Source organism: Heterodontus francisci, chromosome 30, assembly GCF_036365525.1.
Source record: "Heterodontus francisci isolate sHetFra1 chromosome 30, sHetFra1.hap1, whole genome shotgun sequence".
Taxonomy (NCBI): Eukaryota; Metazoa; Chordata; class Chondrichthyes; order Heterodontiformes; family Heterodontidae; genus Heterodontus; species Heterodontus francisci.
In genome coordinates, this window is record NC_090400.1 from 9,167,784 (window position 1) to 9,191,601 (window position 23,818).

General features: G+C 45.3%; 1 protein-coding gene across 1 annotated transcript; it reads right to left on the reverse strand.

Moving 5' to 3' along the window:
- Positions 1-480: 480 nt before the first annotated feature.
- On the reverse strand, positions 481-3,435 carry LOC137346565 (protein arginine N-methyltransferase 6-like). Its single transcript, XM_068010074.1, has one exon. It carries the CDS (start codon positions 3,230-3,232, stop codon positions 1,673-1,675), a length of 1,560 nt encoding a protein of 519 aa, XP_067866175.1. The 5' UTR covers positions 3,233-3,435; the 3' UTR covers positions 481-1,672.
- Positions 3,436-23,818: the final 20,383 nt, after the last annotated feature.

Genomic DNA, 23,818 nt, shown 5'->3' on the forward strand with positions numbered 1-23,818 from the left:
TGAAGCATAATCACTGTTGTAATGTAGGAAAATACAGCAACCAATGTACCCACAGCAAGGTCCCAGAAAAAGCGAAGAGATAAATGGCCAGATCATCTGTTTTCAGTGATGTTGTTTAAGGACAGTACAGTACTGAAGGGTCAGCCTAGATTATGTCTCTGGAATGGGGCTTAAACCCACAATTGTCTGGCTAAGAGGCAAGAGCGTTACCATTGAGCCAATACAGCCACTTGAAGAATTATTTTTCAAGTGTGGTCACTGTTACGTAGGCAACAGTTCTATACAGCAGTTCCCATACACAGAAAATGAGATGAATGAGTAATTTCTTTTGATAGTATTGGTTGAAGGAGGAACACTAGGCAGGATATAGAAAATTCTGGCCCACATTTGAATAGCACCTTGGATCTTTTTCTGTGAAATATAGAAATATATAATATACTCACGCACACACAACTGAACACATACCCATGAAGAAAAATAAACAGGAACTTACTACGTTTTATAAATAAATATTATGTCTTCATTCAAAGAATTAAACAAAATACTAATTATGATCTACTTTGGTACAATGCAAAACAGTGGCAGTGACAAAAATTGATTTGACCTGCTTCATACATCACCAATTACACATACCTCTGGATATGCTAAGTTGACTCTGTAACAGCACTACTATTGAGGGTTTAAAACCTCGTTTCATGAATCTCTGCCAATCATAGCATATTCACTGCACATGCAATGGAGAGGTTTTGTATTAATTTTATGTTGCTGTTGATATGCTGTCTGGATGCCAGGTCAAAAGAGGCCAGAGAAGGATAGCTAATTACAAGAAACTTTTAACTGTATTTAACCGAAGATCTACTGATTTCTTTCCAAACCAATTGCAGGAAAGGCCAGAACATCACAGTGGTACTTTGTGATGAACTAGTGAAGAAACTGCAAATACACAAGTCAGTCAGCATTTGAAAATAGTTGATGTTTCAAGTAGAAATCCTGCGTCACAACTAATGTAGGGTCTTTACCCAAAACAGTGACTTGTCTTTCCTCTTCACAGATAGAACCTGGCACATTTTTTCCCTTCACAAGGGTAGTGTGGCCAAGACTCTGACTGAGATTAGCAAAAGCAGCACGGACCAGGAATTGAGATTAGTTACCTCTTGGCCTGTATGAACACAACCAGAATGTGTTTCAACCAAGAGCCAATTCACTTTGGTGAGCACTAGCTCCAGGATTTGAGTGACTAGCAATTTAGGGTCAGAAGCAATATGGAAACTAGCGCAAGAATTCACACAGATCAAAACATTGGAGTGACAAACGAAAATAAGTTTGTCTATTAAGTTATCAAAATTAACTAAAATACACATGCATGAACGGCAACTCATTCAAATCCAGGAATCCTTCCACATTCTGAATTATTTTGTTTTTGTCCCACAATCTCCAATCTAGCAAGTTAATGACACTTAAGAGTTGTTAGTTTTTTTCTGACTTGGCTACTCTTTCCTTTAGCTCCCTGGATGGGTTCGTTGAGTTAAGGCAGATTTTCTCACAATGAGTCTTTCAAAGGACAACTGAGTCAGTAGCATCAGTTGGGAAAACAACTGGAAACCAAACAATGAAAAAGTGGAAATGTTCAGGCACTGAAATGTCCACATGTGCACCCACCAATAAAATCCTGTCATTCAAAAGAAGAGAAATCCTCCCCCATCTTGAATACTTTTGTTTTCTTCCCACTATCTCCAATCTTATAACTCAAGGATACCCGGAGATGTCTTGGGTTATCTTCTGCTGGAGTTAAAGTTATTTTTCCTTTTATCACGGTGTCCTGGAATACTTGGATAGGTTCGTCCAGGTAAAGCAAGGACTGTTTCCAATGTGTTTCCTCTGCGAAGGGCGAAGTAGACAAGACAACCGGCTTAAGTTCATCAGCATTAGCATCGACTGCCACGGGGTCATCAGCACTGGGACTAAGTGTGTGGAGTTCGTCACCATTGGCTGCGACTGCACGGTGACTATCAGGAGTGACATCAACAGCATGGGCATTGGCTATACGGGGTGCACAGGCATTAGCACGGGATGCATGGCGACCATCATCGTTGGCACTGGTTGCATGGCAACTAGCTGCATCATCATTGCTACCGTCCACACGGGCAGAAGTAGGGAAAATAACGGAAAACCAGACGGCGAAGGCATGCATGGTGGCAATGCCGAAGGAGGAGGTAGTGAAGAGGCCGCCAAGCCCTCTGAGCTGCTGCTCAGTGACTGTATAGAGATCAATGGCGGTGAACATGGAGGGCCGGGCCAGGACATCCTCGCCGTGCAGGGCACCCACTGCCATCTCGTCGTTCATGAGGCAGCGGCGGGCAAAGGCGGCCATGCAGGCCATATCCACCCCATGCTGCTCCTTCACCCCGGCCCAGAAGGACAGGCGCTCCTGCAGGGCTGGGTCGGTCACCGGGGCGATGAAGAGCTCGGCCTGGCAAGGGAAAAGCAGGCCACCCGGTTTGAGCCAGCGGTCGCGGGCGTGCAGCACGCTGCGGAGCATCGACTCGTACATGAGGCCGTAGCCCATCCACTCGCTGACAATGGCGTCCACCCTCTCGGGCAGCCTGGCCTCCTCCACCCGGCCCCTCAGGACAAGGACACGGCCGCTCAGCCCATTGGCCTCCACCACCTCCCGTGCGCGCTCCGCCATTACCACGCTCGCCTCCGCCGCGTACACGCGCGCCGCTCCCGCCTGCGCGCAGAAGATGCTGAGGATCCCCGTGCCCGCGCCCACATCCAGCACCGTCAGGCCCCGCAGCAGGCCAACTCCAGCCCCAGGCTGCGGCTCGGGCCTACTCCCCGCTCTCGGTTCGCAGCCCCACTGCAGCGCTCGGCGGTAGCAGCCGGTCCGCGCCGAGTCTGCGATCATCTCCTCATGGATGGAAACGTCCGAGTAAGAGTGGAAATAGGCGCCGTCCTGCCGATCCCGGGCCTCGGCCTCCGTCTCCGGCCTTTCCCGGTCCCAGGACTCGGTTTCCCGTCTCGCCCAGTCCAGGGCCTCCGTGCCCGGCCTCTTCTGGTCCCGGAACTCCGTCTTCGGCCTCCCACGGTCCTGGGCCTCCGTGCCCACCCTCTCCCGGTCCCGGGACTCGGTCTCCAGTCTCGCCCGGTCCCAGGTCGAGTTCATCCCCGGCCTCTCGGCCTCCAGCCGCGGCCTCTTCACCGATTGCCGGCCCCACATGCTCGGCTCCATTATTTAACGCTGGGCTCGGGACTCATTGTTTTTCTCGGTGCCGGGGCCCGGCCTGTGAGCGACCCTCGGTCTGTCCTGTCGGCCAGGTACCTGGGTTTGCCCTACCCACAGCAGAGCTGCCAGCCCAGCCCCTGGACCAGTGTCAGACACACTGACTGCAGGGACACTGAGCTGGAGCTGCCTCAGCACTGAGCACAGCCTGAAATTTCCCTTCAGTGCCAGCAGGTTTTGCTGGACGCTGGCAGTGGGCAAGGTTTCACCAAACCAGCACCGACATAGGAACTTGAGGGAGAAACAAACTCACTCCATCTAGTTCAGTCTATCTTGGTCATCACAGGATAATGGAGTGTTGATTAATTAGTCTACAACACTCAGATATGGCAGAAGGAAAACAGCAGTGGTGGAGAACTTGGGGATCATAGGTCCAAAGTCATCTGCTCCTCCGAACTTAGCACATATCTCAAATTACTTGTCTACTTTGAAAATGCAGCCCCCTCCCCACAACAAGCTAACTTTTCAGATTCAGTTCTTACTTATAAAATGAAGAGTTTATTACAGCCCCGATGTCTGTACCTCAGCTGTGGATCAGTGGTGGCACTCACGCCTCTGAATCAGAAGGTTCAAGTTCCACTCCAGAGGTTTGAGGGCACAATCTAGGCTGATCTTAGACAGCACTGGGGAAGTTGTGCACCATCGGAGGTGCTGACCACCAGGTGAGATTTTGAACCAAGGCCCCCATCTGCCCACAGGTCGATGTAGAAGATCACTTTGCAATATTTAGAAGAAGAGATTGGTGAGAGATTGCACAGCTCTGTGATGCAGAAGGATCTGGGTGTCCTAGTGCATGAATCGCAGAAGGTTGGTATGCAGGTACAGCACGTAATTAGGAAAGCTAATAGAATGTTATCGTTTATCGCGAGGGGAATTGAATACAAAAGTAGGAAGGTTATGCTTCAGCTTTACAGGGCATTGGTGAGACCACATCTAGAGTACTGTGTACAGTACTGGTCTCCTTATTTAAGGAAGGATGTAAGTGCGTTGGAAGTAGTTCAGAGAAGATATACTAGACTAATACCTGGAATGGATGGCCTGTCTTACGAGGAAAGATTGGCTAGGCTTGTATCCGCTGGAATTTAGAAGGGTAAGAGGCGACTTGAGTGAAACATATAAGATCCTGAGGGGTCTTGACAGGGTGGATGTGGAAAGGATGTTTCCCCTTGTGGGAGAATCTCGAACTAGGGGTCACTGTTTAAAAATAAAGGAGACATTTTTTCTCTCAGAGGATCATGAGTCTTTGCAATTTTCTTCCTCAAAAGGCAGCAGAAGCAGAGTTTTTGAATATTTTTAAGGCAGAGGTAGATTGATTCTGGATAAGCAAGGGGGTGGAAGGTTATTGGGGGGATGGTGGAAATGTGGAGTAATCAGTTCAGCCATGAACTTATTGAATAACGGAGTAGGCTCGAGTGGCCCACTCCTGCTCCTAATTCGTATGTTTGTAAGAGTAGGGAAATGCTCCCTGGTGTTTTGGCCAATATTTATTCCTCAAACAACATTGCTAAAAAGATTGGTCATTAATCACATTGCTGTTTGTGGGACTTCGATGTGCGCAGAGTTTCCTACATTACATTAGTGATACCAGTGCAAAAGCAGTTCATTGACTTGGACATCTTGAGAAGGTGAAAGGCTATATAAATGCCTTTTATTTCTTATATCTTCGGCACTTGGCCATGTGCTCACTTTTCTGGCACTTTTCCTTCTTTTGGAGGATCTGTGCTTCTAAATATGTGTAGGAAAGATTACTCAATGTTCCTCCCTGTTAAAGTCCATGGCTTTCTTCCAGGAAATTATCTACAAACTGTACGAATGAATGGATCACTTGGGGGACACAAAAATAACCTGAGGGATACCTTTTCTTGAATCGATTTTTTTTGCGTCAGAGCACTGTGACAGATTCTCGCTCTGACACCCTGGATCAGGCAAGCCCACCTCTATGGTTTAATTTGGTAGCAATCTTGTTTTCTGAGTCAAGGGGTTAGAGCTCAAATCTCTGGTGTGGGACTTATGAAGGGTATGAGAGTTATAAGAGGTTACCTGACATCATAGTCTCTTAAAGCGGAGGTTGTCTGTCTTGTCTTTTCCTCCTACCCCTGCATCATGATGTTACTCACCTGGTTTCACTGGCGTCTTATCCTGCTCTGTTTGCTGATTTTTTTCCCCATCAAATTGAATAAATCAGTATAGTTTCACTGCTATAGGTGCACCATTTTCCTCATAAATGCCTTATCCCTGCCCTTTATTGCTAAACATAGAGGGAAGAATTCTCTGTGTCCTGTGCCTGGGCGCAGTAATTCTTAGAAAATTGCTCTTAGTATCACTGAGCTGAGAAAGGTGAAAAATATCCTGTAATCGTCTCCTGATCAATCTTCAGTGATCTCTGTTGGAAAATGTGCATATGGGGTGTTGGATGAGGCAAGGCTTGGGGCTTGGCTGTGATGCATCCCATGGTTGAATTGTCTAATGACACTGTCTTGACGAACACATGGGCACTTATGTGAATTACTGGGTGCCACACAGATCATGAGTCAGCCCTGTGGGAGGCGGAAACTGAAGGATTAGAGCAAATTGATATTTTTCGCACATTAAATCAACATCCAATCAATGGCAGAGCTCGTGTGCACTGTAATCTTTGCACTCTGACCCCAGAACAAGAGGAAAGTAATAAACTAGTATTGCAGGTCAGGAATATCGGAACAGGAGTAGTCCATTCAACCCATCAAGCCTGCTCCGCCATTCAATTAGATCATGGCTGATCATCTACCTCCACGCCACTTTTCCGCGCTGAGCCCCATATTCCTTGACTTCATTAGTATCCAGAAATCTCTTGATTTATGAGTTGAACATGCCCAATGGGGTAGAGAATTCCAAAGATTCACCACCCTCTGAGTGAAGAAATTCCTCCTCAGCTCAGTCTTAAATGGCCTATCCCTTTTGCTGAGACTATGTCCTCTGGTTCTAGACTCACCAGCCAGGGGAAACAGCCTATCTACATCCACCCTATTATGCCCTGTAAGAATGTTGTAAGTTTCAATGAGATCACCTCTCATTTTTCAAAACTCTAGAGAATACAGGCCCAGTTTCCTCAATCTCTCCTCATAAGACAATCCACCATCCCAGGGATTAGTCTGGTGAACCTCCATTGCACTCCCTCTCTGGCAAGTATATCCTTCCTTAGATGAGGAGACCAAAACGGTACATGATACCCCAGGTGCGATCTAACCAAGCTCTATACAATTGCAGCAAGACCTTTTTACTCTTGTACTCAAAACCCCTTGTGATGAAGGCCAACATACCATTTCCTAATTGCTTCCTGTGTGGCACCTTATCAAAAGCCTTCTGAAAAACCAAATATACCACATTCACTGGTTCTCCTTTATCTATGCTACAAGTAACATCCTTAAAACTCTAACACATTTGTCAAACATGATTTCCCTTTCATAAAATCATGTCGACTCTGCCCAATCATATCATTATTCTCTAAGTATCTCGTTATTACTTCCTTTATAATAGATTCTAACATTTTTCCCTACTACTGACGTCAAACTAACAGATCCGTAGTTCCCCATTTTCTCTCTCCCTCCTTTCTTAAACAGTGGGGTTACATTTGCTACTTTCCAGACTGCAGGAACCTTTCCAGAATCCATAGAATTTTAAAAGATAACACCAATGCATCCACTATCTCTATTGCCACCTCCTTCAATACTCGGGGATGTAGCTCATCTGGTCCAGGGGATTTGTCAACCTTCAATCCAGTTAATATTTTGAGTACTACCTCTTTATTAATACTAATTTCTTTCAGTTCTTCTCATCACCAGCCAAGCATCTAAGACCTCTGTGATAGATGACAGGAAGGACTGGGAGGCTGTGCTGTCTGTGGGCTTCGCGTCATACAGCTCAGCATAAAAGGATTTGCTGATCCTTAGTATGTCGGTCTGCGAAGACGTTACCGAGCCATCTTCTTCCTTCAGGCTGCTGATAACAGAGCTCTCTCTGTGTACCTTTTGGAAGAAGTAACGCGAGCACGTCTCATCCTGCTCGATGGAGCGGACTCTGGACCGGAAGATGATCTTGGAGGCCTCCTTTGCAAAGAGCGAGGCCTGTTGGCTCTTCACCTCTTGGAGGTCCTCCTTGACCTCGACCCCCATTGACTGCAACCGGAGCAGATTTTGCATACTTTTCTGGAGTCAGGACATTTCCCTCTGTCTCTCTCTCGCCCTCTGAACACCTTTGTGGATGAAGAACCTCTTGATGTTCTCCTTAATCGCTTCCCACCAGTGAACTGGAGACTCAAAGAGGGGTTTCACGGTCCTCCAACCTTTGTAATCCCTTTTGAGTTCCTCAACGTTCTCTGGGGTCAGCAGTGTAGCATTGAGCTTCCATGTCCCTCTGCCAACCCGCTGGTCGTCCTGTAAGTGACAGTCGGCCAGTAAGAGGCAGTGGTCAAGAACACCGGCTTGACGTCGGTGGATCCGACAGTGACGGGACGGGACACAAACAGGAAGTCAATCCTGGAACGGGCAGACCCGTCCGATCTTGACCATGTGTATCTGCGCTGCGCTCCATCTGCAGGTTTGCTGAAGACGTCGTGCAGTTTGGCATCTTTAACTGTTTCTATTATGAATCTGGACGTAGCGTCCAGTTGTCAGACTGTGGTCATGAGTCATTGTATCATGAGTGGACCAATCAGCTTCTTTCCCTATTCCTCCTGCTACAGAAACCAGATTAAACCAACTACCTAATTAACTAATTATAGCTGTTGTCCAGTAGAGTGCTTGTTTATTCATGGCTAAGGCTGGAAGGAACTTAAACTTGACTTAAACAGTAAATTTCAATTAAATGCTAAATGCAGACAAGACTAGATTTTTAGAAAGAGATTGACCCTGAAGATTTCCTCTCTCACCAAACTTCCAAAGCAGCAATATTCACCAGCCAATCAACTCACTGCTTTCCTGTGATGCACGCTAAAAGTCAATGGGATGCGAGCATAAGAGGGGTGACAATCCCAGGCAGCGGAGGCACTCAGGTCAAAACCTCCCTGTACATGGATGACGTCGCCGTCTTCTGCTCGGATCCGCTGTCCGTGCGCAGACTGATGAGCATCTGCGACCAGTTCGAACTGGCCTCGGGAGCCAAAGTTAACCACGGCAAGAGCGAGGCCATGTTCTTTGGGAACTGGGCTGACCGATCCTTTGTCCCCTTCACCGTCAGGTCAGATTACCTGAAGGTGCTGGGGATATGGTTCGGAAGGGCCGGGGCATGCACCAAAACATGGGAGGAGCGAGTAGCCAAGGTACGACAAAAGTTGGGCATGTGGGGGCAGCGATCTCTCTCCATTGTGGGTAAGAACCTGGTCATCAGGTGCGAGGCGCTCACGTTGTTGCTCTACGTGGCGCAGGTCTGGCCCATACCCCACTCCTGCGCCGTGGCAGTCACCCGAGCCATTTTCCGCTTCATCTGGGGATCTAAAATGGACCGGGTCCGGAGGGACACGATGTTCAAATCTCTGGACATGGGCGGGAAAAATGTACCCAACGTGGCCCTCATCCTGATGACCACCTTCGTGTGCGGCTGCATCAAGCTGTGTGTCGATCCCCAGTACGCAAACTCCAAGTGTCACTACGTGCTGAGGTTCTATCTGTCCCCGGTGTTGCGAAGGATGGGCCTGGTCACATTGCCGCGGAACGCACCATGCAGTTGGGCGGCGCCGTACCACCTATCCTTCGTGGAGCAGTTTCTGCGGAAAAACACCTTTGACCACCGGTCCATCAGGCAGTGGTCTGCACGGAATGTCCTCAAGGCCCTACGGGAAAAGGAAACGGTGGATCCTGTCGGATGGTTCCCCGAGCAGACCGTCAAAGTCATTTGGCGGAATGCCTCATCACCAGAACTTTCAAACAAGCACCAAGACGTAGCTTGGCTGGTGGTGAGAAGGGCCCTCCCCGTCAGATCCTTCATGCACACCCGAAGTCTCGCCCCCTCCGCCCAGTGCCCCCGCGTTGGCTGTGGTGGGGAAGAGACGGTCGCCCACCTCCTCCTGGAATGTGCCTTTGCAAAGCAGGTGTGGAAAGAGATGCAGTGGTTTTTGTCAAGGTTCATCCCAAGCAGCTCTGTAACACAGGAGTCTGTGCTCTACGGGCTGTTCCCAGGGACGCACACCGAGACAAACATCAACTGCTGCTGGAGGACTATCAATTCGGTGAAAGACGCCCTTTGGTCTGCCCGAAATTTGCTGGTCTTCCAGCGCAAAGAGTTGTCCACCGCCGAATGTTGCAGACTGGCACATTCCAAGGTCCAGGACTACGTGCTGAGGGACGCACTAAAGCTTGGGGCAGCCGCAGCAAAGGCTCAATGGGGAAAGACCACAGTGTAAGGTTCCCCCACCAAGCTGGACTGAGGGGCTGGATCCATGGGAAACCCCTCGAACTGTATCGTTAATATTCTGAATTGCTGTAAATGTAAAACTGTAATTGACATGACAATTGTGAAACGGAAGGGTTGGGAAGAAACTCATGACAGTATTGAAGGAAACTGATCTCCCTTGCAATGTTTGTATTTTTTGGTGCTGTTTGGAAACTGTTTGGCAATGTAATTTTTACAGATTTTTATGAATAAAGTATATTTTGGAAATTAAAAAAAAGTCAATGTGTGCATAATACTGCTGTCACTGTGACCACAAGTAAAGCTCTGCTGCAGGAGTTAACAGTGAACACTAGGCAGCATCTGTGGAGAGAGAAACAGAGGGTTGATATCTGACAAAAGGTCATCAACCTGAAAAGGCTCAATGGGGAAAGACCACAGTGTAAGGTCCCCTCACCAAGCTGAACTGAGGGGCTGGATCCATGGGAAACCCCTCGAACTGTATCGGGAAAATTTTGTGTGCTGTAAATGTAAAAATGTATATGGCATGACAATGAAATGGAAGGGTTGTGAGGCAACTCATGATTGTATTGAAGGAAACTGATCATCTTTGCACTGTTTGTATTTTGTGACTAGCGGGTTAATGTGCATCAATCCTGCGGCATGATCCAACCTTCACAAAAATTGGAAGGAGGAAAAGAACTGAGTCATTTGCAGTCACCAGGAAATTGTGCTGCAGATCTAAAGGGCAGCTGCAGCTCAGTGATAACACTTTAGCGTCTCAGTTAGAAGTCTGTGTTTCAAACCCCACTCCAGAGTCTTGAACACATAATCTAGCTGTCACTCCAGTACAATACAGAGGGAGTACAGCACTGTTGGAGGTGCTGTCTTTCAGATGAGATGTTAAACTGAGGGTCTACTTTCTCAAGTGGGTGTGAAATGTCACAAGAGCATGGGAGTCCTAGCCATTATTTATTTCTCAACTATCATCACTTAAACAGATTATCTGCCCATTTATCTCATTGCTATTTGTGGGATATTGCTGTGTGCAAGTTGGCTTCTGCATTTCCCTGCAATGCATTTAAAAAGAAAATGCTTCATTGGTTGTACAGAGCTTTGGGACATCCTGAAGAAGTGAAAGGTGTATAAATGCAAACTGTTCCCTCTTTCTTTAAGGAGCTTCAGAAACCATTTATTGAAAAAAAAAATAGTGGTTGGGGTTAAGATAAGGAATGTGAAATATGGCCTAAGTAAAATTATCGACTAGTGTTTTTAGAATGTACCTCCTGTTGCATTCCTAACAGCATGCTACTGTTCGGAATGTGAGTTTTGTATTATTATAGCCAAAGGCTGCACTGCACTGCCTATATGCCTAGGTGAATTCAACATGCTGTCAAACACTTGAAGATTAACTGTTACATGTATATTCACAACCAATAGTGAGATAACATAAGATACGGTCGCAAATGATACACACATTATAATTGGATGAGCTCAACTCTTTATTTTCCACCTCACAGTACAATGGACTCACTTTCAAGTTCAATTAAAAGACCTTACATCACCTCCTCATGATCTTTACTCTCAATTTCACAGTAAGTATTATCTCAACACACCAAGATTCAGCAGCACAATCTGAGGATACAACGTAAACCACGTTATCTATTTACTAATACAGAAAAAAATAGATGTTTCATTGAGATTAGACATTTCCAAGTCTGTTTTATATAACAGTTACAATTTTACGGATGTTACCTGCCAGCTACACTTGCAGATTTTTCAAATCTATGTTTTAATTACAGAGCATAATATGAAATGGAACTTAATATGTGATTCTTTTGTGTAAAATATATTTCTTAACTATTTCTCAACCTTAATCTCTAACATTATCAACAGTTTGGTTTGTTTGCTGTGGTTACATTGTTCTTCTAGTTTGTTGGTGGGGGAGGAAGTAGAACAGCACACTTGCACATTGAAACTGATACATGGTTTACTGTTCTATAGCCCTCCACCTGAGCTTTGGCCAATTCCAATTGACGACAGCTGACATGACTGTCATCTCTTTGAAACTGAAAGGCAGCCCGCTGTACCACCAGAAACTTACTTTAAAAACAGTCAAGGGTAAATACAGGAGTCTTGCCCGACTGGGAGCACGTATCAGGAAATCTCTGATGTAAAAACTCAGCAGGTCTGGCAGCATCTGTGGAGAGAGAAGCAGAGTTAACGTTTCAGGTCAGTGACCCTTCAGGAAATCTCTGTGTGGCCCATGGATTTTATCTGTTAAAATTAATGGCAGAGAAGCGTGGGCTGTACACATATGATTTTCTGATACAAACTTCCAGCAGGCAGAAGTCCATATCAGGTGTGCTAGAGCAGAGAACAGAAGCAGGCCATACACCCCCTTGAGCCTGATCCACCATTCAATTAGATTATACTGCTGTTACGGTCAAGTGAGGAGGGGCTGAAGGGCTTCCCTCTTTTCCTCCTCCTTGTTTGACCACAACAGGTTTAATTCTTTCTTAAAGTGGATGTACTGGCCAATTCAGTAGGTGTTGAATAATTACTTGCTATGATCATAACAAGAACCAATCGGACAGGTTTTCTTGCGTTAACAAAGAAACAGGTTAACTTTTTGTACCTAAACCGAACTAATAAAATAATAAACAACCAGCCAACTTTCACTCATGCACACACTCCGGAGGTTTCTTCTCTTCTTGTTTGGCCTCCTTGTCTCGGGAGACAATGGATACGCGCCTGGAGGTGGTCAGTGATTTGTGGAGCAGTGCCTGGAGTGGCTATAAAGGCCAATACTAGAGTGACAGACTCTTCCACAGGTGCTGCAGAAAAAATTGGTTGTCGGGGCTGTTACACAGTTGACTCTCGCCTTGCGCTTCTGTCTTTTTTCCTGCCAACTGCTAAGTCTCTTTGACTCGCCACACTTTAGCCCTGCCTTTATGGCTGCCCGCCAGCTCTGGCGATCGCTGGCAACTTACTCCCACGACTTGTGATCAATGTTACAGGACTTCATGTCGCGTTTGCAGACGTCTTCAAAGCGGAGACATGGACGGCCGGTAGGTCTGATACCAGTGGCGAGCTCGCTGCACAATGTGTCCTTGGGGATCCTGCCATCTTCCATGTGGCTCACATGGCCAAGCCATCTCAAGCGCCGCTGACTGAGTAGTGTGTATAAGCTGGGGATGTTGGCCGCCTCGAGGACTTCTGTGTTGGAGATGCGGTCCTGCCACCTGATGCCAAGGATTCTCCGGAGGCAGCGAAGATGGAATGAATTGAGACATCGCTCTTGGCTGACATATGTTGTCCAGGCCTCGCTGCCGTAGAGCAAGGTACTGAGGATACAACGTATGTCAGCCAAGACCGACGTCTCACTCCGGAGGTTTACATGCACACAAATAGGTTACAGAGCAGGGAAAGGTAGATTGGTTGAGTTGGAGTCCATCAAATAGTATACAGTGTTACGACCAGGTGAGAAAGGGGTCTAGGGGTTCCCTCTCAGCCTTTGCCTGGTTTGACCATAACAGTGTTTAATTTTTAAAACACTGTGTTTTTAGGTTCCTCTTAGTGAATCCTAGTTCACTGCACTCCAATTGTAAGGCAAAGAAATCAACTAGACAGGTTTTCTTAGATTTAAGAAAGGTGGAAATTTATTAACCGTAAACCTCTAATTCGATTAAAACTACTACAAATACGCGATAAACATGCAGATAGAAATAGAAAAGTAGAAAGAATAAAGGGGAAAAGTTTGAAGCAATAGCTGGGGTTTATTTACTGCCTTTGAATTGGATGTAGAGTCTTTGATTGCAGTTAAATCTTGACGTTCCTTTGGGGCCCAGTGGATGCTTACAAACTTGTTTCGCTGTAGAAGTCTTCTCTCTTGAGGTTTAAGTGTCTTTAGTGGATCTGGAAATACATGAGAGAGAGAGAGAGAGCAAGGCAGGAGAGAGACTCTTCAAATTCAGTTGCAGTCTGACCCAAACTGTTCTGGGAGCAGTTCAAAACCAAACCTGGGCCAGCAGGTTAGTCATGTGATTAGTTGCTTTTTAACAAACTCCCCTGCATTTTTGTGGATTCCTTTTATCTTGGTAGACACCTGCAGTGGGGGGGGGGGGGGGGGGGGGGGGGGGCGGGGGTGAATGGAATGCTGGTTTGTTCCAAATTTAAAGTCTGGTGAACAAAATCCATTTGGGTTAATTGGATCAGGGAGCAGTTCTATTGTCTCTCCAGGCAACTGTCTCTTAGTACGCAAAAATATTTTTTTTATTATTCATTCATGGGATGAGGGCTTCACTGGCTAGGCCAGTATTTATTGCCCATCCCTAATTGCCCTTGAGAAGGTGGTGGTGAGCTGCCTTCTTGAACTGCTGCAGTCCATGTTGGGTAGGTACACCCACAGTGCTGTTAGAAAGGGAGTTCCAGGATTTTCACCCAGCGACAGTGAAGGAACGGCGATATAGTCCCAAGTCAGGATGGTGTGTGACTTGGCGGGGAACTTGCAGGTGGTGGTGTTCCGATGTATTTGCTGCCCTTGTTCTTCTAGTCGGTAGAGATCGTGGGTTTGGAAGGTGCTGTTAAGGAGCCTTGGTGCATTGCTGCACTGCATCTTGTAGATGGTACACACTGCTGCCACTGTGCATCGGTGGTGGAGGGAGTGAATGTTTGTAGATGGGGTGCCAACCAAGCAGGCTGCTTTGTCCTGGATGGTGTCAAGCTTCTTGAGTGTTGTTGGAGCTGCACCTGTCCAGGCAAGTGGAGAGTATTCCATCACACTCCTGACTTGTGCCTTGTAGATGGTGGACAGGCTTTGGGGAGTCAGGAGAAGAGTTACTCGCTGCAGGATTCCTGCTCTTGTAGCCACAATATTTATATGGTTACTTCAGTTCAGTTTCTGGTCAATGGTAGCCCCTAGGATGTTGATAGTGGGGGATTCAGCGATGGTAAAGCCATTGAACGTTAAGGGAGATGATTAGATTCTCTCTTGTTGGAGATGGTCATTGCCTGGCACTTCTGTGGCGCAAATGTTACTTGCCGCTTATCAGCCCAAGCCTGGATATTGTCCAGGTCTTGCTGCATCTCTACATGGACTGCTTCAATATCTGAGGAGTCGCGAATGTTGCTGAACATTGTGCAATCATCAGCAAACATCCCCACTTCTGACCTTATGATTGAAGGAAGGTCATTGATGAAGCAGCTGAAGATGGTTGGGCCTAGGACACTACCCTGAGGAACTCGTGCAGTGATGTCCTGAAGCTCAGATGAATGACCTTCAATAACCACAACCATTTTCCTTTGCGCTAGGTATGTCTCCAGCCAGCGGAGAGTTTTCCCCCTGATTCACATTGACTTCAGTTTTGCTAGGGCTCCTTGATGCCATACTTGGTCAAATGCTGCCTTGATGTCAAGGGCAGTCACTCTCATCTCACCGCTTGAGTTCAGCTCTTTTGTCCATGTTTGAACCAAGGCTGTAATGAGGTCAGGAGCTGGGTGGCCCTAGCGGAACCCAAGCTGAGCGTCACTGAGCAGGTTATTGCTAAGCTAGTGCTGCGTGATGGCACTGTTGATGACACCTTCCATCACTTTACTGATGATTCAGAGTAGACTGATAGGGCAGTAATCGGCAGGGTTGGACTTGTCCTGCTTTTTGTGTACAGGACATACCTGACAATTTTCCACATTGAGAACTCCACTTCCTCATCAGTACCTCATTCTTTAAATAGTAGCAGCCAGGGACCTCCTCTGCTTCAATTGCAGACTGGGCAGCCTGTGCTAACTCTCTCAATACTGGGTTGTCTCGCTGAGCCTCAGCTAGGGAAGATTCATTTAATTCATTCCCTGGGTCTTCTAACTTTCCAAAGAAAGTCTCAGACAGAAAGACCTCATGGTCATCTGCCTGCAGTGCCAATTCAGTCTCCTTTACGGAGCTGGTTTGATCATGGCCTGATTCACTACACAGGCAGGGAAACTGCAGGGGACCGTCTACTCCCACTACCCTGTCATTTTGACCTCCTGTGGTCTCTCTTTCAATAGTGGAAAGCTACTACCTTCATCCCCGCCAGATCATTACCTAGGGGCAGGTGAACCCCGTCCACAGGCAAACTAGGGACAATCCCTACGGTCACTGGTCCCGAAACTAGGTCGCTCTCCAAGTGCACCCGACATAAAGGTAAAGGCATACGCTGCCCTCCAATACCATTCACCATCACTCTGGTATTTACTGCACTCTCTGGGGAAATGGTCAGGCCTTTTCCCAGTCAAAGGGATCTAGTGGCCCCTGTGTCCCCGAGGATTACTATGGGCTTGCTGGCCCCACTTGAGGGATATGGGGTTACTCTCCCTTCAGACACAAAATCCTGATAACCTTCAGGAATCCTATTAAATTTTCCTGCACTTGCAGCAGTTGGCTTCCTGGGTCTTACTATTACTGCATTAAAGCCACAGCTTGTTAGGCTGTGCTTTCCATTCCGGTCCTTTCTCCTTCACTGAGTGGGTGTGTCCTAATTAACCCTACAGGTTTCCCCTTTAGTTTCCAGCAGTCAGCTCTTAGATGCCCTGCTTTATTACAATGGAAGCACACAGGTCTACGGGTCTCACTCCTCACAGCACTATCCTTTTTGGCTGAAAGAGGACCCCTTATGTCTCCTGCTTTTCCTTCTCTCCCAGGACTGCTTGGGCTTCTATCACCTTCCCACCCTTGGTCCTTTTTGGATTTGTGGGGATGATTTGGAAAGGTTTTCCCCAGGGGAACCGACTTATAAATGAGAGCAATTGTATCAGCGAGAACTGCGGCTTGCCGGGCTCTATGCAATTTCTGTTCCTCTGCATGTGTCTTTATGGAGAGTGGGAGAGAGTTTTTGAATTCCTCTAGCAAAATGACCTCTCTGAGATTTTCATAGCTTGGGCTTCACTTTAAGAGCCCTCAGCCGCTGGTCAAAAGCTAGCTGCTTATTTCTCTCAAACTCCAGGTAAGTTTAATCAGCTTGCTTCTTGAGGGTTCAAAACTTTTGGCGATAGGCTTCCGGTAGTAACGCATATGCCCCGAGGATAGCATTTTTTGTCAGTTCATAATTTAATGAACCCTCATCTGGCAACATGGAAAAAACCTCATGGGCTTTTCCTGTTAGCTTGCTTGGTAGCAGGAGAGTCCAAGCCTCAGCAGGCCACTTTAACTGCCTTGCAAGTTTTTCAAAAGATACGAAAAATGCTTCCACATCTCCTCATCCAAATGGACTGCAGCGGTTCAAGAAGGCAGCTCACCACCACCTTCTCAAGGGCAATTAGCGATGGGCAATAAATGCTGACCTGGCCAGCAAAGCCCAAATCCCATGCATGAATTAAAAAAAAATTTTGGTAACATTTGGGAAAGTTTTAACAATTCTGTACCCAGCCCTGAATTACGATCCTCCATATTGCTATGTTTTCACTGGGGTTACTCTGCGCCCCCTAGTTAACACAAGCTGCCTCAGCTCTCTCTTTTCGCATTCCTTCTGGAAGGCACTCTCTTTCTCTCTCCGCTCTCTCTTATTCTTCACATTTCTTCTGAAAAGTTCTTTCTTTCTCTCTCTTCTCTCTCTTTTTCTTTCTCCTGTCTTGCTTTCTCTCTCTCCTGTCTTTCTCTTTCTCATGTTCCTTCTGGAAGGCTCTTTCTTTCTCTTTCTCCTGTCTTTCTCTTTCTCTTCAAATTCAAGTTTCCTTTGTTTCAATTGTATCTTTGCTAGCAATACCCTGTCAGAGTCTATCTCTAACCCTGTTTCTGCTTCTTCAAATTCAAAGGAAAAATGGTTGGCCACTAGTCTTAGGCGTTCAGACTTTCTAGCCTTGGCATGGACACTGTTCCCACACTGCTCAGCCATTTTTCTCAACTCTTCCATAGACAGTACTTTTAACTTATCCCAAGTTACTTTACCCTGACTTGGGGAGTTACTGACTTCAGTCGCAGACATGTTAGTATTCTAGCACACACAACCACAAATTGTGGGTTAGTAAATTTGTGGATGACACTAAGGTCGGTGGAGTTGTGGATAGTGCCGAAGGATGTTGTAGGGTACAGAGGGACATAGATAGGCTGCAGAGCTGGGCTGAGAGATGGCAAATGGAGTTTAATGCGGAAAAGTGCGAGGTGAATCACTTTGGAAGGAGTAACAGGAATGCAGAGTACTGGGCTAATGGGAAGATTCTTGGTAGTGTAGATGAACAGAGAGATCTTGGTGTCCAGGTGCATAAATCCCTGAAGGTTGCTACCCAGGTTAATAGGGCTGTTGAGAAGGCATATGGTGTGTTAGCTTTTATTAGTAGGGGGATCGAGTTTCGGAGCCACGAGGTCATGCTTCAGCTGTACAAAACTCTGGTGAGACCGCACCTGGAGTATTGCGTGCAGTTCTGGTCACCGCATTATAGGAAGGATGTGGAAGCTATGGAAAGGGTGCAGAGGAGATTTACTAGGATGTTGCCTGGTATGGAGGGAAGGTCTTACGAGGAAAGGCTGAGGGACTTGAGGTTGTTTTCGTTGGAGAGAAGGAGGAGGAGAGGTGACTTAATAGAGACATATAAGATAATCAGAGGGTTAGATAGGGTGGATAGTGAGAGTCTTTTTCCTCGGATGGTGATGGCAAACACGAGGGGACATAGCTTTAAGTTGAGGGGTGATAGATATAGGACAGATGTTAGAGGTAGTTTCTTTACTCAGAGAGTAGTAGGGGCGTGGAACGCCCTGCCTGCAACAGTAGTAGACTCGCCAACTTTAAGGGCATTTAAGTGGTCATTGGATAGACATATGGATGAAAATGGAATAGTGTAGGTCAGATGGTTTCACGGGTCGGCGCAACATCGAGGGCCGAAGGGCCTGTACTGCGCTGTAATGTTCTAATTCTAAAAAAGAAACCACAAGAAAACCTGTATTGAAATCTTTTTTCTTTTTGATTGGAATCAATTTGACTTTCCAATTTCTCATTTGTTTGTGGGTCAAATCCAGCCCCCAAATTTCTGTTACAACCAGGTGAGAAAAAGGTCTAGGGGTTCCCTCTCAGCCTTTGCCTGGATTGACCGTAACAGATTTTAATTTTTATAACACCATGTTTTTAGCTCCCCTTCAGTGAACTCTTGTTCACTGCTCTTCAATTGCAAGGAAAATAATTAAATCAGACAGGTCTTAGATTTAAACAAGAAAGGAGAAAATTTATTAACCTTAAAATTCTAATTCGATTTAAACGACTACTGTTACAACCAGGTGAGAAAGGTGTCTAGGGGTCTTTTACTGTGCTTCACCTAGTCTTATTGTAACAGGGTTTAATTTTAAACACACTGTGTTCTGAGCTCCCCGTTGGTGAATCCTTGTTCATAACTTTCCAATTATAAGGCAAAGAAATGAGCACACCAAGTTTTCTGAGGTTTAAAGAAGAAAAGTGAAAGTTATTAAAAACTTAAACTTAAACTCTAATACGGTTAATGTCTACAGATATAAGATGCGCCCACGCTAGCATGCACAGGCAATACACACATGCAGATAGGGACAGATAAGAGCAGAAGAAAAAAATAAAGTAGAGAGGTTTGAGGCAGTCTCTTAAGGGGGTTTCTTGTTACTGTTTCTGTGTTTCCAGCTCACCGTAGTGTCCTTGATTGTAGACAGCTCTTACTTTCCATTGGGGCCCAGTATTCTTCTTAAACCTTGTTCACTGTAGGAGACTTTTCTCTCTTGAGAGTCATATGTTTTCTATGGTTTCTGAAGCTGGTGAGAATGAGATGAGAGCAGACAGGAGAGAGGTGTTCTCAGGCCGGGAGAAAAGTGCTTTCTGAGTTTTTTTCCCTGTGGCAAGTTAAAAAAACCAACAGTTAGGTATGTGACTAAACTGATCTGACCACTTCTTCTGTGTATTGGTGAAGCAAGGACTCGGTCCCTTGTTTCAACACTGTCTGTTCCTATGCAAATGTCTTTCCATTCAGGGGCTTGCAATTTTAAGTTTTAATGTTCATGTGGCGAAATAATGTGTCTCAGTCTTGACAGGTGGGGGCCTGCCTGACACTACGAATACGCGACGCGACCACGCTAGCATGCATACGCGATACACACACAAATAGAGACAGAAAAATAGAAAGAATAAAGGGGAAAATTTTGAAGCAGTAGCTGGGGTTTATTTACTGTCGTTTGAGGTCAATGTAGAGTCTTTGATTGCAGTTAAATGTTGACTTTTGTTGGGGCCGAGTGAATGCTTTCAAACTTGTTTCGATGTCGGAGTCTTCTCTCTTGAGGTTTAAGTGTGACTCGTGGATCTGGAAATTCATGAGAGAGAGAGCCAGGCATGAGAGAGGCGCTTTCTTCAAGTTCAGTTAACCCAAACTGTTCTGTGAGCAGTTCAAAACCAAACCTGGGCCAGCAGGTTAGTCATGTGATTAGTTTTTTAACAAACTCCCCTGAGTTTTTGTGGATTTCTTTCTTCTTCGTCAACACCCGCAGTGGTGGTTGTGGTGGCGGGGGGAGTAGGCAGTGGAGGGGGGTGCCCGTATCGGATGCTGGCTATATCTGGTGATCAAAATCCATTTGGGTTAATTTGATCAGGAAGCTGTTCTATTGTCTCTCCAGGCAACTATCTCTTAGTATGCAAAAATGTTTCCAGCCACTGCTGTGATTTCTTTAAATAAGTTACCTTTTCAGTCCAGCAACAATTTAAAATTAATGTTCATATGACAAAATTAATATGCCTCATTCTTGGCAGGTGGGATCTTCATGACAACAGTCTGTGGATTTTGATGAATTGACTGGCTTCTAGTTGTGTTCAGTGGTCCTGAGGCTTTTAGTTTGAAGAGGTAAATGACTGACTCGGTGGGTTTTTTGGAAGTAGAGATGCGGATGATTTCCTCCAATGTGGTTTCGGTTTGTGGCCAGAGCATGCAAAGGTGGTTAGTTCACAAGCAGGATTTGAAAGCTTTCAAGCTGGAATGGAGAGAAAGAGAGAGAGAGGGACCCCCAATTAGGGTCTGCTCATGACAGTGTCCAGTCACTTCTCCTCTGCTACAGAGAAAACACCAGCTTAAAACCAGAGATGGTGAGGGGCTTGTGACATGACAGTTACTCTTTGAAACTGAAAGGCAGCCCGCTGTACCACCCAGAAACTTACTTTAAAAACAGTCGAGGGTAAATTCAGGAGTCTTGCCCGTCTGGGAGCACGTATCAGGAAATTTCTGTGTGGCCCATGGATTTTATCTATAAAAATGAATGGCGGAGAAGTATGGGCTCTACACATGATTTTCTGATACAAACTTCCAGCAGGCAAAAGTCCACAGTCGGTGTGCTAGAGCAGAGAACAGAAGCAGGCCATTCAACCCCTCGAGCCATTAGCAGTATGTCTCTGCTTGCTGAAAGAACAGGTAGTTCCCTTAAACTTCCTGGGTCTTGGTTCTTGCTGGGAAATAACAGATATTTTGTCACCCTCCTCACAGTCCTTTGCAATGTAGGATACAGTGTTGCAAACTAGGTGATAATCTTAAACTGAAAGGATGACTTTACTGGCAGTTTTTCTTTAAAAAAAATACAAATTCAGATCTCCAGCCAGCGGACCAAAGAAAATTATCACTCAACAACACATTGATGTAACACTGATCTGTATCTGAACTCCATTTATCTGCTTTGGTTCTGTAACCATTAATACCCTTGCTTAACAAAAATATATCGATCTTAGTTTTGAAATTTTCAAGTGACTCAGCATCAACAGCTTTTTGGGGGAAAGTTCAAGATTTTCACTACCTTTTGCGTGAGGATTATTTCTGAAATCGTCCCTGAACAGCCTAGTTGTAATTTTTGAGGTCATGCCCCCTTGTCTGGACTTTGTATTCAGAGGAAATAGTTTCCCTCTATCTACCCTAACAACTTCTTTAATTATATCAAACACCTTAATTAAATCACCCTGAATCTTCCATATATAAAATTATAAAACACACTTCATAAAGTGGCAATATCAAGCTCCAAATAGGCCAACCTCATCTTCCAAGTATTCTTGTTTACTCCACTGCCAGCCCAATACAAACAATCAGATTTATATTGTCCTTTGAGCACTGTTGTTAAAGGTGCCGTGTTTAAATACAGGATAGGATTCTAGATCCAGGAAGTCTCTGCTGGGTGGACTTGTAGGCAACTGAAATCCAGGTTTCTTACAAAGAGCGTAGAGGTGTGACATTTCAGTAGTTAGTATATACACACATATAATGAATCTCAAGACATACCTAATGAAGTTAACATTGAAGCACTCCTTGTAACTGAAGGGAGAAAAGGAGTGTGTAAACAGCAATGGGCGTACATGCAGCCTTCTTAATAAATGACATTTCCCAGAAGCAACTCAAGGCACTTCATGGACAACCAATGGTTTGAAGTCTAGTGACTGTTACCATAACAATGCAAATATAGCAATAAATTTGTGCATAGAAAGATCCAGCAAACAGCAATGAGTTGGGTGACCAGTTAATCAAGTTTTGATATTGTCAGTTCCCAAGATAACTATGGATCAGGAAGGCCATTTGGCCAATCTTGATTCATTCATCAATAGATATTCTAACATCCCATTGCAGCATCCTTTTCTTAAATAAGTCCAGGGCTTTTGCCTCCTCTATCTGTAAGTTTATTCTACAAGTCGATCACTCTCTGTATGAAGAAGATCTTCCTGATATCGGTATAAAATTATCATTTACTAGTGTGAACCTGTGTCTCTCCAACATGCTGTTGGTAATGCAACAGTTTAAGTTAAAGTCATATTTTTCTATATCCTCAACAATCTCAATGACCTCTCATTTTTTAGGTGTAAAAGCTAATGTCTTTCCAGTCCTTCCTCATAACACAGGGTCCTGACACTGGGGGTCAGCTTCATGGTTTTTATTTATTTTATTAATTTATTTAGAGATACAGCACTGAAACAGGCCCTTCGGCCCACCGAGTCTGTGCTGCCCATCAACCACTCTGCATTGTCCCAGTGCTTGACCGTCTCCCTGTTTCCTGGTAACCAGAACTGAACCTAATATCCAAGGTGTGGCCTCTTGAGTTTAGTCACTACTTACTTTGACATGTATTCTACTGTTTTTGGTACATAGTTCAACATTATATTAGCTTTTTTGACTGCTATTGTGCTTTGCTTGGACATGTTTTCCTTTAAGTCTACTAAGATTCCTAGGTCTCTTCCAAATTCATCTAGAGCTATTTCAACACCATTCACAAAACATGCAAATCATCTCTCTTTCCTCCTTATGTGTTGCTCTTTACACTTATATTTCTGCATTAAATTTCATTGGCCACTGTTCTACAACTTACATATCTTGACATTCAATAGCATTACCATTGCTGAATTCCCCCACCATCAACACCCTGAGGGTTGGGGGGGGGGGGGGGGGGGGGGGGGGACAGTGGGTGTGCAGTCACTGTTGGTCAGAAACCCTAACTAGATATTATGTTCAGTTCTCAGCTTGAGCAAGTTTCTTGTTATAGGGTCAGGTGCAATAAGTGATGGAAGTCTATCAACCAACACCGGAGAAAGTTAAAATAAAAATAACTTGAAATGACCAACCCATATAGACTCAATCATTGTCTCAGTGTTTTGGTCTTATTCCAACCCACTGGTGCCACAGGAGTATCAGTGCAAGAAATACACCCTGTTACAAAGGTTTTATTTTTTGTACTCAGAACTCAGTGTGTTTTAAAAAACTGAGAAAAGGATTTTGCTCAGTGAAAGACACTGGCAAATAATTGGAATTCCTGCAACGTTTTGAAAGGAAATTCATAATGAGTTGAACTTTATGGGTGCTTTGAAAGGAAGTTAAACTTGTACAAGGACAGGAGAGCCTGCAATTTCAAGGAAACCACAGGGGTTTGACCTTTCTTCAGAGCAGCATTTGAGTGACAGGGGAGACACTGTGTCTGGACATGGAACCAAATTCAGGAAGGTTCTTTGTTCACCTTGGACCCTTTAAAAAACCTGTGAATTGGACATAGGGCTAGCATTTGAAATCTTTGCTTTGACCTGCCTGGAGTAAGAGAGAAAAGACTCAGAAAAGTGTTATCTCTCTGTAAAGGAGACTTGCATCTCTTGAAAAGGTTTCCTGCATTTGAAAGGTGGCAGGTTCCTGTTGTCTCCAGTCTCTGAAGAATTCCTGTATCCAGTGAGATTCCTGCTGCCTCCTGTGTAC

Excerpts from the sequence above, each read along its gene's own strand:
- LOC137346565 (XM_068010074.1), bottom strand. The coding sequence starts at position 3,232 with ATGGAGCCGAGCATGTGGGGCCGGCAATCGGTGAAGAGGCCGCGGCTG.